The 12,489-nt window shown below is 44.8% G+C and overlaps 1 protein-coding gene across 1 annotated transcript; it reads right to left on the minus strand.

The window, feature by feature from the left end:
- Positions 1-6,740: 6,740 nt before the first annotated feature.
- Positions 6,741-12,271, minus strand: rtn4rl2a (reticulon 4 receptor-like 2 a). The gene is made up of 4 exons (XM_052083330.1): positions 12,015-12,271; positions 11,167-11,393; positions 10,845-11,078; positions 6,741-8,566 (listed from the first exon to the last, which is right to left on the minus strand). The coding sequence occupies exons 1-4, from the start codon at positions 12,073-12,075 to the stop codon at positions 7,712-7,714; spliced, it is 1,377 nt and encodes a 458-aa protein (XP_051939290.1). The 5' UTR covers positions 12,076-12,271; the 3' UTR covers positions 6,741-7,711.
- Positions 12,272-12,489: the final 218 nt, after the last annotated feature.

Raw genomic sequence — 12,489 nt, forward strand, 5'->3', positions numbered from 1 at the left:
TGTTTATTTGAACATTTTTTATGATTTTTGCTTGGAATTACCTCTTGTTTCTTTCTTTTTTTTTGTTATTTGCTGTTGTCATCAGAAACACCAAAAACAAAACACATTTTTTGTTAGTTTTGTGATTTTTGATTTGCTTTTGTGTTTTGTGATTTTTCACTTCAGGGCCACTGTACCAGACCCTGTATGTATTCTCTTACAATCCAGTTTATAGTGTCAATAAAATACGTACACTTGTGTCATGCAAGCTAAGTATACGATATAGCTTCAGGATCAATTCCAGTGAGTTGGAAATGTTGATACAATATAGTATTGTAGGTCTGTATGTAAAGTGTCCGGTGGTCGACAGGTTAGCGTGTCGGCCTCACTGTGCAGAGTTCGATTCCATCTCCGGCCTTCCTGTGTGGAGTTTGCATGTTCTCACCGTGCATGCATGGGTTTTCTCCGGGTACTACGGTTTCCTCCCACATTCCAAAAACATCCATGGCAGGCTGATTGAACACTAAATTGTCCCCAGGTGCGAGTGTGAGCATTGATGGTTGTTCGTCTCCGTCTGCCCTGCGATTGGCTGGCAACCAGTGGAGGGTGGGCCCCGGTCAATTGGTGCCCAAAAAATTGGATCATTCAGTTTTGACCCAACTTGTAGGGTCAAGTGAATATAACATCCATCTATCCTTCCATCACAGCAGATGCTGCACCGATCTGCCTGTCAATTTCCCGTTCCCTCCTGCTCTCACTCGTGAACAAGACCCCAGGATACTGAAACTCCCCCACTTGGGGGAAGATCCAATCCCCAACCAGGAAGAGAGCACTCCACTCTTTTCTGACTAAGGATCATTGCTTTTAATCCACTTCACACTTGGCTGCGAACCGCTCTAAGTGAGAGTTGGAGATCACGGTCTGGAGAAGCCAACAGCACCACATCATCTGCAAAAAGCAGAGATGCAATACTAAGGCCAACAAACTGGACCACCTCAATGCCTCGGCTGGCCTACAAATTCTGTCCATGAAGATTATGAACAGAATCGGTGATAAAGGCCAGCCCCAGTGGAGTCCAACTGTCACTGGAAATGAGTCAGATTTCCTGACGGCATTGTGGTAAAAACTCTGACACCAGTCGTACAGGGAACGAACAGCCAATATCTTGGAGTTTGGTACCCCATACTCCCAAAGTAACCCCTACAGAACTCCCTGAGGGACACGGTTGAATGCCTTCTCCAAGTCCACAAAATACATGAAGACCGGTTGGGCGAACTTCTATGCACCCTCCGGGACTTTGCCAAGGCATGTAGAGCTGGTCCACTGTTCCTGTCAGTAAGTTCTGATTTAAAAAAAAAAAAAAAAAAAGACCGACTTTCCACATCATGATTACCTTCGGGTGTGCAAATATGCGCACATAGTCCGAAAGTATTCCAGCAAAGAGTATGTGACTCAGGCGTCAAAACAAAGTGCTGCACGTGTAACCATGAATTTGTATAGAATGAGCTGCCAGCTAAGCCAAAACTGTTGCCTGTGTCACGTGACTCCTTAAATGCACATGTACCACATGTAGAGGGTTTTGACAATGGCCATTTTCAATTCGCATCAGAAATGTCCCTAAACATATAGTAAGGTTTAAAATGGGACTGAAACTAAGGCTGCATTCGTACACTTAGTGCACTGAGTTCTATCGAGTTGAAACACACAAGTGCTGTTTGACTCGCGTGTTTTCTTTTCCATGGAATGTTTTTTAATTGTGTTTACATCATAAATCCGCATAGTATATGTTTGTGAAGGTGCGTTTCTCGTTCTTCCTTTACACCCCACACTTGTCTGATATTCTGTAGTCCGTGATTCGTCACAAGTCGGTCTAATTAGACTTAAAATATGAAAAGTTGAGTCACAAAGGTCTACTTTCATTTTTACATTTAACAATTCCACAGATTGATGGCACTAACAATGGGCCGCGAGGGGGGGAAAAAAATATTCAGATAGTTGCAGATACACAGACAAACAGAAGAATGGCCGAGATGTTTATAATTGGTGAATAATTCGGCGAGGGGCATCATGAATCAGAGGCGCCTCTCGGCTCATGTTGGAGGTTACATGTTGCATGTTTCTCATGTTTGGTGACGTGAGGATTCAGGAATAGAAAGCTGTGACGTCAATAGCCATGTGAGCGAGAAAGATGGCGGGAAATATGGAAATCTGCCATTCTGCTTGGAGGAGGTTTATTAACTCTTTCATGCACCCTGGAACCTGATAACATGATCAGCTGTCCACTGTCGTAACCGCTGTCCCGGAAAGGGTTAATTGACACATTGGATCAACTGAAAGCGAAAGGGGGTAACATGAGCATTTCCTTTATATTGTACAGGACAGTGCACACACGCAACACACTACATACACAGAACACTTAAAAAATACAAATGCACTTGTATTAGGAAGAATAAAACATGTAGCCTGAGACAAAAGTGCTACTCTATCTCAATAAATTGTGACAGATGTATGGCATTTTTGTGAAACAGTTGATGAGATGCTGAAACCAAAAGTTACCAAAACAAAATTTGCTTTCATTCATTTGGGTATTACTATATATCTGTTTGTGTATTTTGTGTAAAACTGTCTTGCAACATATTTAGCCCTTGCAAAAGTATCATTTTATCAAAATTGCATTTCATTCATTGGGCTCTTCACAGCAACGCCCTCATATCGCTGAGAAGGTTAATATCAGGAGTCTGCATGTGATGATTCAACAATGGTCACGTTGGAATATGTTGTGTCCCAATTTCAACGGACTAGCTCATGGAAAATCACCATCGCTTTGTTTTGCTGGCAGCAAAATGTCCACAGAACATGCTGCCCCACAGCTGGTATGGTTGACTGGCTCACCTTTTAGTCATCCTTACAGACCTCAACAGAGCACAAAATTACCCAATACTTTCCTCTGTTAAAATAGACCTCGTCAGTTTTGGCAGGCAGCTGCAAATTTACATTGAGCTTAAGGTGTTTGGCAAATCACCTGCCCACTTAAGACCTCTGCTCCAGCCTTCTCACAACACTGCACAAGATGGGTGGTTTAGAAAATGAACAGGTGATGAATGGATGGATGGACAGATGGATGGGTGGAACTGTTGTTTTCTCATTGAAATGTCGACCATTTTAAGGTGACCCCTACGAATGGGTTCATACGTTTACCATTCGGCTGCATTCAAACTGATGAGCTTGTGCATGATTCCCAAAATTCGCCTCACGTAAACTTTGAAGAGAGACTTTTTTTTTCAATCAAATTTTTATTATTTTAAATACTTCCTGGTGACTGGTTCTTGATTACAAAACCTACGCTCTCTGTTTTTGGCATCGCTTTGGAAGTTGGCAATATTAATGAATATTCATTCATGTCACATTACCACACTTCCTTCCCCATTCCGCTTTGCATTAGCTCCCCACTGTTTGCTTAGCTCTGATCTCATGCATGGATGGACTTTTCCATATTACAGTGCTGGTCTATCTGATAAGGTCGAGTCAAGTGCTTTTCTAGTGCCAATGTCAGACTACATGAACGTAGCCCGACTTTGAGCCGAGAGACGTGTCACAGACAAAACGTAGACGATTTTAAGCTTGTGTCGTTGACATACCCAACGATTGGTCGTGAGGCGTCTGGCACGCCTAGCAACCTCTAACGAGGAAAGTCTGGCATGTCGGAATTTTTGTACGTCTCGCCGCGTAGTGTGACATGGCCTACGTCGTCCTTTGATCGGTTCTTCTGCAGACTGGATGAGATGCACACAATCACAATGTGGTGCCCAGTCTTTAAAAAGTGACTTGAACAAAAAGGGAAATGCTGGAAACCATGTGTAGCCTTTCAACTCTGTTTGCTAACCGCAAAGCTAGTAGCTGATGAGCAAACGTGGTGTCATTGAACAGATTCGGTACCTGAAGTTCTTTTTGGAGAAGTAGAAAGTCCATATCGCCCTCTCCCCACCATCCAGGAGCGGATTCATTCTCTCTTTTCTTTTTGCCTTTTGTGAACATAGAAATAAATGCACATGTACTGTACGCAATGCTTCCGTTGACATGACAGGTCGAGAAACCTTCAGAATAATGTAACTTAGGCCGAGCAGACAAGTACCGGTAGTTAAATTCCAAGGACTGGTGTCACAGCATTAAAACCTGCGTGCAGTGCATTTTTTGTGCATAGTTTTCAACACACAGTCCATCTCTCCATTCGTCATCACAGAAACCTTGTGCAACTATGCGCTGAGTAGCTGATATTAAATGACGTCCAGCCAAACCCACGCAATTTATATGCACTATGAGGATGCGTCACAGGAATCTGTTTTACCAGGACCAGTCGGAATGTGAAGGCTGAGCTGTCTGGTGCACGTGTTACATCCTTCAGTAGGAATTACAAGCTTCCAATGATACTGGGGAGAATTTCCAAGTTGGCTCTGATATCCTTTTATAGTTGAAAATCAGGAACTCGTAAGAACTCTGTTCATCTGCATTTCCAAAAACTGCTGGAAACGCAGTAAATTCATAGCTCTAACAACATTGTTTAAAACTATTCCATCATGAGTCAATGTTTCGTGTCGGATTAACAGGCAGACACGGCAGCCTTATTACTACTTAAAAGGACTGCGAAGCGGCAAGATAAAAACCATTTCATAGTGAATAATTGTGTGAGCTCAATATTCATCACAACAGTGTAGTTCTTTTTCTTATATCTAATAAAATGTTACACTTGATTCCAACCAAACAATAGTGACTCCTGACACTTCTGACTGATTTGTGAATGTTACCCAAACATAAGTGGGCTTCCTACAAAGTGTACCATATTTTCTACACAAAAAGGCACACTGTATTATGAGGCGCATCTTCAATGAATAGACTATTTTGTTTGTTTTTTTTCATACATTGGACGCACCGCATTACAAGACGCAATCTACAATGCATCCACTAGATGGAGCTACGCTTAAGGAAATGCCAACAGTACACTACACTACACCCTGATTTATATAGCGCCGATCAGATATCAGTAAAATGTATTTAATAAAGCAGTGACACAGTTCACTTAACGAGTCAATGAAATAACTTGCTGTTGGTTAACACTGAACTCTCTTGCCGCTGCTCTATTTCCGCCGTTCAACTGCGAAAACGATCGCCTTCAGTTTGAACTCTGCGTTGTCAGCATGTCTTAAGCAAGGAGCCATTTTGGAGTTGAAATATTACCGTAATCATCATACACAAGGCGCATCAGATATTAAGGCACACTGTGAGCTTTTAAGAAAATGGAAGCCTATTAGGTGCGCCTTTCAGTGCATTATTTTGTCAAATATCAATACTGTATTTGAACTTATGTTTCTGTCTTGTGTATGTATTTTGTATACTTAGCAAAATGCTAAAATTATTTTTATTATATGTGTCATATGTGGTCACTGTGCCTGAGATATGCATGAATAACAATCGAATTGGAGCTCAGTTATTCATCTTAACACTTCCTTTTCTCTGTTGTGTTCAGTGGGTTTGCTGAGGCTGGACAACTGACAACTGCTTGGAGGAGTTACACAACAGGATTTTTTTTTTGGGGCTGTTTGTGTGTGCGTGTGTAGGTGCATGCGTGCACATGTGAGTCGTTGACTGAACATGAGCCAAGACACAAAAGATCCGCCCACTCAACGACATCAGGTTAAAACAAGTACGAATTTATTCTAATCTTCTTCATCTTTTAATGAAGTTTTCCTTCCACTGTAAAAATGACAAAGAAGCCACTGACAACTACAAATAGGCACGCTTGTATTTCTTTCTCATTCAACAAGAAAACAAAAGGTGACGGTTCACAATGGTTCATTTCATGATATTGTCCCGATCTCTGACAACTGATGCCGCTTGCCTTCCAGTGAAAATCCTTCACGATGATGTTAACATTTAATATTATCGACATGTGGCATCACCCTCGGCTTGCCTGTTTTTGCTAACTTGCTTGGTGAAAGTGTGCGTGCACACCCACTCTTCAACTCCTACTCGATGTCAACCTTGACACCTTTCCTTTGCTTTCCATATCAACATCTGAGAACAGGAGGGAGCTGCAGGTTATACGGGAAGTGCGAATGAAAGCATGTCCCCCGTGATTGGTGTGAAAGGTGAAAAATGGCGCAATTTTTGATGGACTTAAGTCAACTAAAGAAATGCCATGATGCCTACTTTAAACTAAAATTCATGTTCCACCCTTATGGCTACATGTGTGCGACTTTTTTTGGTGGGTAGGGGGTGGGGGTAGTTGGTCTTATTTCCTTTCTGCTCGCTGCACTTAGCCAATCATTTGACTCTCATTGCTCTCTTAGTTTCTTTGCAAATCGGCCAATTTGCACCTCCTCGGTCCATCTGGCATCTGAAGCCGATGACTCACAGGAGTGAGAAACGTACTGACGTAATTGCCTTTCGCAGCGCCACCAGCTTGTGAATCCATGCAACCTTATTTGTCCACACTGTGGCAGATGTCGTTCACAGTCAGAGCCATTCCAGACCAGACTAATACTGTATGAATGATTGGTGTGCCCTTTTGGGACACTTGACTCAGATGTACTCAAGATTTAGTCACACGACAACAACCTGCTACTTTGTACTGAGTATTAGTTTTTAGTTGTTGTTGTTTTTGAAATGATCTCTTTTTTGCGTGGGGGTCTGAAAAACTTTCATGCTCAGCATCCTCAATTAAAGGTTTTCCATCTTTTGAAAGAAAAGCACAAGTACAACCCAAGAAATATTCACCTTCTCTCTTTATAAAGACGTTCATCTGCATCCAGTCAAGCCTTTTTACAGAGTATCAATATGTCACAGAAAGACATCCAACATCCAATCTCAGGCTTCCCGAAAGGAAGAATTCTTTCCCTGTGTTTGTCGAAAACGACACCATGTTTACAGAAATTATTCAAATGGGAATAAAATGCAAAAACATTGAGATACAAATAAGCATAGCTGCTAAAGAGCGGATTCCCCCCTTCCCCCCACCACCACCACCACCACCATGTGGCTGCCAATATGTGGTACAATGCTGTCTTCTCCTCTTTTTGTGAGGGAGCTGTCAACCCAACAACCCTCTCACTCTCGGTTTCTCGCTCTCGTTCACTTTTCTCGCTCTTACTCTCTCTCCTTTCTGATTCTATGTTTGTCTCATCTCTTGTCTCCTCACTGCCTGGTGGCCTTCAATTTCCCTGGATCATGACGAGCTGGACGACACCAATTTGAGCACCCACAACAAGCATACATCGGTATTTACATGACACTGTAAGTGGTTACAATACTGTTGTTACTACGCACTGTGTTCTAACAGTAATTAGTACAAGTCAGTTACCCGCGTGCAATAATAGCACTATTAGTTTTGACTCAGTTGAGTTGAGGAAAAGAATGACATCATTGACAACTGCTTTCAAATTTTGCTGAAGTTAATGATGGACTTAGCCCTCACAGCCCTGATTTCAGGAAAATCATGACATCATTCAGGCGTCAAGCACGATGCCTTGCCTGTAGTCTGCTGTATCTCAAGACCTCCTAGCAGCCTTGAAAAGTGGTTAGCCCTGTAAGGTGGTACAATCTCCCTATCTCGGTCTCTGTGCCTTGAGGATTAGCATACAACAGAGCTGCCATAGGGGATATAGAGAGTCTTAAAGGTGGATCCTCGCAGCCTTTAAAACAGGCTGGAAGGTACGGGGCGGGGCACTTGAAGTTGGATTCAGCCAAATAGCAAGTGGAGGTTGAGTGTGAACACGGAGACGGCTAGTGCCGAAAGGGAAGAGGGCAAGGATAGTGAGGTCGAGGAGGAAAATGGAGGCAGGTCAAACTCAGGAGGGCATTCGAGCTCAAAGCATCGCATCGTGACCCCAGAGTCCTCGTTGCCATAGTTTGCCCAGTACTCTTCCTGGTCAAGTTTAGGCAGTGCCAGTTCTTCCTCCCCCAGCTCATACTTGACCAGTGATGTGGTTGTAGATGGGCCTTTCCCATACAAGCCGGCTTTGACGGTCTCTGAAGATTTCTCAAAGAGACCTTTCGTTGAGGACTGAGGCTTGTTTTTGTGGAACCACCATCTGGTTTTGGTACTGAAGGTGGTGGTGGTGGACCCGGCGATGGAGCCTGGATCAGGCAGTGGGCAGAGGGCAAAGTCCATTTCTCGAAGAAAGCGAAGGTCTTGACCGCGACGAATGGAAGGAGACGCACAGATCACCTCAGATGAAGAGACGCGGGCCTCGCGGAACCACTCCCACAGGGCGCGGGCTTCGCAGCCGCACGACCAGGGGTTGGCATTGAGGCGGAGGAACTCTATGCCCTGAGTGTCCCTCAGAGTCTGACTGGGCAGCTCGGGCAGAGAATTGTTGAAGAGGAATAGCATGGTCAGACGACCAAGGTCGCGAAAGGCCCGACGGTTCACCTGCTTGATGCGGTTGTCGTGAAGGAGCAAGCGGTCAAGGTTCACCAAGCCACGGAATACATTATCTGAGATCGTGCGTATACGGTTTCCGTGCAGGAAAAGCTGACTCAGGTTGATGAGGTCGGAAAAGATGTCATCCTGTAGGAAGTGTAGATTGTTTTCCTGCAGGGCAAAATATCAAAAGCAAAACATATTGATTGCCATTAGATGTAATTCCATTCGGTGTTGTTTAAATAGAGGACCAGAATGTATCCCATCTGGCATCTTCTGGATTTTCTCATGCATTCTAATATGTGTCATCAATTTGTGACAAATTTGACAAATGAAAAGATTTTTGGGGTGGGCGGCCCAATGTTGAGACTCCATATTAAGCCGTGACCTGCGTTCTGCACACACAAACACAAAAGTCTCAATTTACTGTGAATCAAATACTTGCCATCGGGATACAAGTATATTTGTAACTATGTATTTCTTTGATAGGTGAACAGCTACCTGCAAGATACAGTACAGATTTTACATACAGTCAGTGTTTAGATGACACTTTGGAAAGCTGTTTGAGCAATTCGATATACCTGATATTCAATGTAACGCATTAGTACATGGCTGTACATATACTAAGAATGAGATCCCGGATACAAGAGGCCGAAATGAGTTTTCTCCGCAGGGTGTCCGGGCTCTCCCTAAGAGATAAGGTGAGAAGCTCGGTCATCCGGGAGGGGCTCAGAGTCGAGCCGCTTTTCCTCCACATCGAGAGGAGACAGATGGAGGTGGCTTGGGCATCTGATTCGGATGCCTCCTGAACGCCTCCCTGGTGAGGTGTTCCGGGCATGTCGGGAGGAGACCCCGAGGACGACCCAGGGCATGCTGGAGGGACTATGTCACCCAGCTGGCCTGAGAACACCTCGGGATCCCCCGGGGAGAGCTGGAAGAAGTGGCTGGGGAGAGGGAAGTGTGGGCTTCCCTGCTAAAGCTGCTACCCCCACCTCCCGGGCCCCGTATAAGCGGTAGAAGATGGATGGATGGATGGATGGATGTACATGTACCGTATTTTCACGGCTGTAAGGCGCCATTAAAAGTCTTAAATTTTCTCCAAAATGGACAGGGCGCCTTATAATGCGGAGCGTCTAGTGCAGGAGTGTCAAACTCAGGTCCTGGAGGGCCGCTGTCCTAAATGTTTCCCAAGTCTCCCTATTTCATCACACCTGATTGAAATGATCAGCTCTGTGGAAGCCTGACATTGAACCTGTTCATTTGAATCAGGTGTGTTGCAACATGGAGACTTGGAAAACATTCAGGACAGCGGCCCTCCAGGACCTGAGTTTGACACCTATGGTCTATTGTATGCGCCGAGTTCCAAAGCCTGACTGAGAGTACCTCTGGCCGACACGCTGTTTATATAGAGAAAAGGCAGAGTGGGTGACAACAGGCATGTGGAAGTCCGCCAATGAGTGAAGGGTGGGCGTGTAAGAGGACGCGAAAGGCACGTCCTTCGCACGTACCAGTCTCCAATGAGTGAAGGGTGGGTGCGTAAGAGGACGCTAAAGGCACGCCCCTAGCAGGTACCGGTCGCCAATGAGTGAAGGGTGGGCGTGTAAGAGGACGCTAAAGGCACGCCCCTAGCAGATACCAGTCACGTGAGGACATTGTAAAATGGCGAAATAAAGTACAACCGAACTCAGTTTTGCTTCCGTTGCCTTTTTAAAAATGGTATGTTTTACCATGCCTGGCTGCGCCCAATAATAAAGTGCGTTTTGTGTATGTGTCAAATACAGAAATACCACCCCTCACTGAGACTGCGTCCAACAACACGGTGCGCCGAATGGTCGTGAAAATACGGTACTAGTATGCTCTTTGCACTTAGAATATCGAATAAATGCTCCAGTTGTTTGAATGGCTGAATTATGAATTACAACTCGTGACAAACTAACATGGCGCAAGGCCTTTGATATCCAGTTTAAGGTGCATACATTCCGCTCTCTTTACTCACAAGTAGGACCACTTTGGCGTATTGGTGTGACAACTGCATGTTACTAGAGAGGCAAAGCTGTGCACCAGTTGAAGACTACGTGTCCCGAGTGAAATGCTATAAAATTATATTAATCATCTAGCCATAAATCCCTTTCAGCATTTTTTCCACAGCAAATTAGTTTTCATATTTCAGGACACTAGAAAGACATTTTTGTTAAATGCTCAAATGCTTTTTTTGGGAGCCATTTGAGCATTTTTGCGATATGCTGCAGTGGCACTGAATTGCCCTACTAGTGATGACAGAGTGTACGAGTACAATACCTCAGCTCAGATATAAAGGATATTAAACAAATGCGTCAGCGGCTTTGCATACTGTATGACCCTGCAATAGCATTTAACCTTTAGCATTTATATACATCATTTGTATGTTTTACTAGGGCATGTATGTTCATTTCATTCCAGTGCCCCCTACCTGTAAGTAGAGATAGTGCAGGCTGTAAAGCTTGCGGAAGATGTCGTGAGGCAGGGCTGTGAGTTTACAGCGGTGCATATGGAGGCTCTGGAGCTTCTCTAGGCCACGGAAGGCTCCTCCTTCCAGCCGGTGAAGGTTAGGGTTGTCCCCTAGGTCCAACTCCTCCAAGTCCCTCAGCTCACTGAAAGCCCCCGCTTCGATCCATGTAATGTTGTTGGAAAAAAGCCACAGAACCTGTCAGACAAAATAAATACCAAATAAGTCATGAAGGTATTTAAGGCTAGTGAAAAGTTTAGGCTCATTGCATACTGTTTCTTCCAACCTGAGTCCCAAAGCCAAAAGAGCCAACTCTGAGCTCAGCGATCCTGTTGTTCTGGAGGAAAACGCGCTGCGACTCATATGGCACTCCGACCGGGACGGCAGTGAAGTTCTGCGCTTGGCAGCTGACAGTCATGGGAGTCGGGTAACACACGCACAGGTGCGGGCACCCCGATGCCAGACTTGGCTTACCAAGGACCATCCAAACCACCAGACACAGGGAGATGCTGACTGCATGGTGGAGAGCGAGAGGAGAAAGAGGAGGAGGAGGTGAGTCGGGAGTTCTCTCTCAGTGGTGCTGAAACAAACGACTACCACTGACTTCAATTTACCCTCTTTTGTTTAAAAACTGACTACCTATCAACATTTTAATCTACTCTTTTTCCCCTTCTTCTGACTTAAATTATAAAATGTATGATCAAGCGGTTAGGAAGATGAATGATGATGATGAATGAATGAATGTTTCATATTGAATGCTGCTCTTGCATGTGGTTCTCCTTTTCGATTGTAGTAATATAAGCGAATGTTGCTCTGATGGGATGAAGAGAGTTATCTATCTGCCTTGTCATTTTATTGAGACAGGCGTTCTGTATTACAAGGAGATAACTCTAAATGAACATGAAATCACAGGTTTGTTCGAGAGGAATTTGTCAGTAGAAATTTGCATCTCCACATTGCGGCTAACCCGACTTTTACGCACAGTATTACTGCTATTTTAAAGGCATTCCGCGGGGTTATTACCCAATCTTTGTTGAAATCCATCGTTGTATAAGCATTCCAGAGCATCCAAAAACATTTACCGTCACACATCACTGGGACGCATTCTTCTGAGCTTGAAAAGAGGACACTTACTTTTGCAGTTGCGCACGATGGAGGAGCATCGTCGGCTCCGAGAAATCGAGAAGGTTCCCATCCTTAACCAAAGCCCAAAGCGAGTTAGCCTAGTGAGGCGAAGTATTGCCTGCTATCTCCGCTGATGACCTGGTTCCCGAGTCGGAGCGACTGAGAGAGTGCCGGCCGATGGGCACCCGTGTCCCATATATACTCCCAGCATCCCGCTATTGCCTACTGAGGTGATCACCATGCACTCGCCTACGTCACAGACGATGGGGGTCATGATTGAGTGAGGGCGGCAAGAAGCGGAAAAGGGCGGGGCACAGCGGCGGGGACTCTCGTGGGGGACCTTTACGCGCGTGAAGACTGGTTGGATGATCGGGGAGGAGGAGAAAGAGGACGCACGTCGAAGAAAAAAAGGACGAGGCGGGAGCGAGCGCAATTGAAAAATTCTGAATAGAGGAGGGAGGGAGCCGAGGCACGTTGATGACTG

Source organism: Hippocampus zosterae, chromosome 13 (genome assembly GCF_025434085.1).
Source record: "Hippocampus zosterae strain Florida chromosome 13, ASM2543408v3, whole genome shotgun sequence".
Taxonomy (NCBI): domain Eukaryota; kingdom Metazoa; phylum Chordata; class Actinopteri; order Syngnathiformes; family Syngnathidae; genus Hippocampus; species Hippocampus zosterae.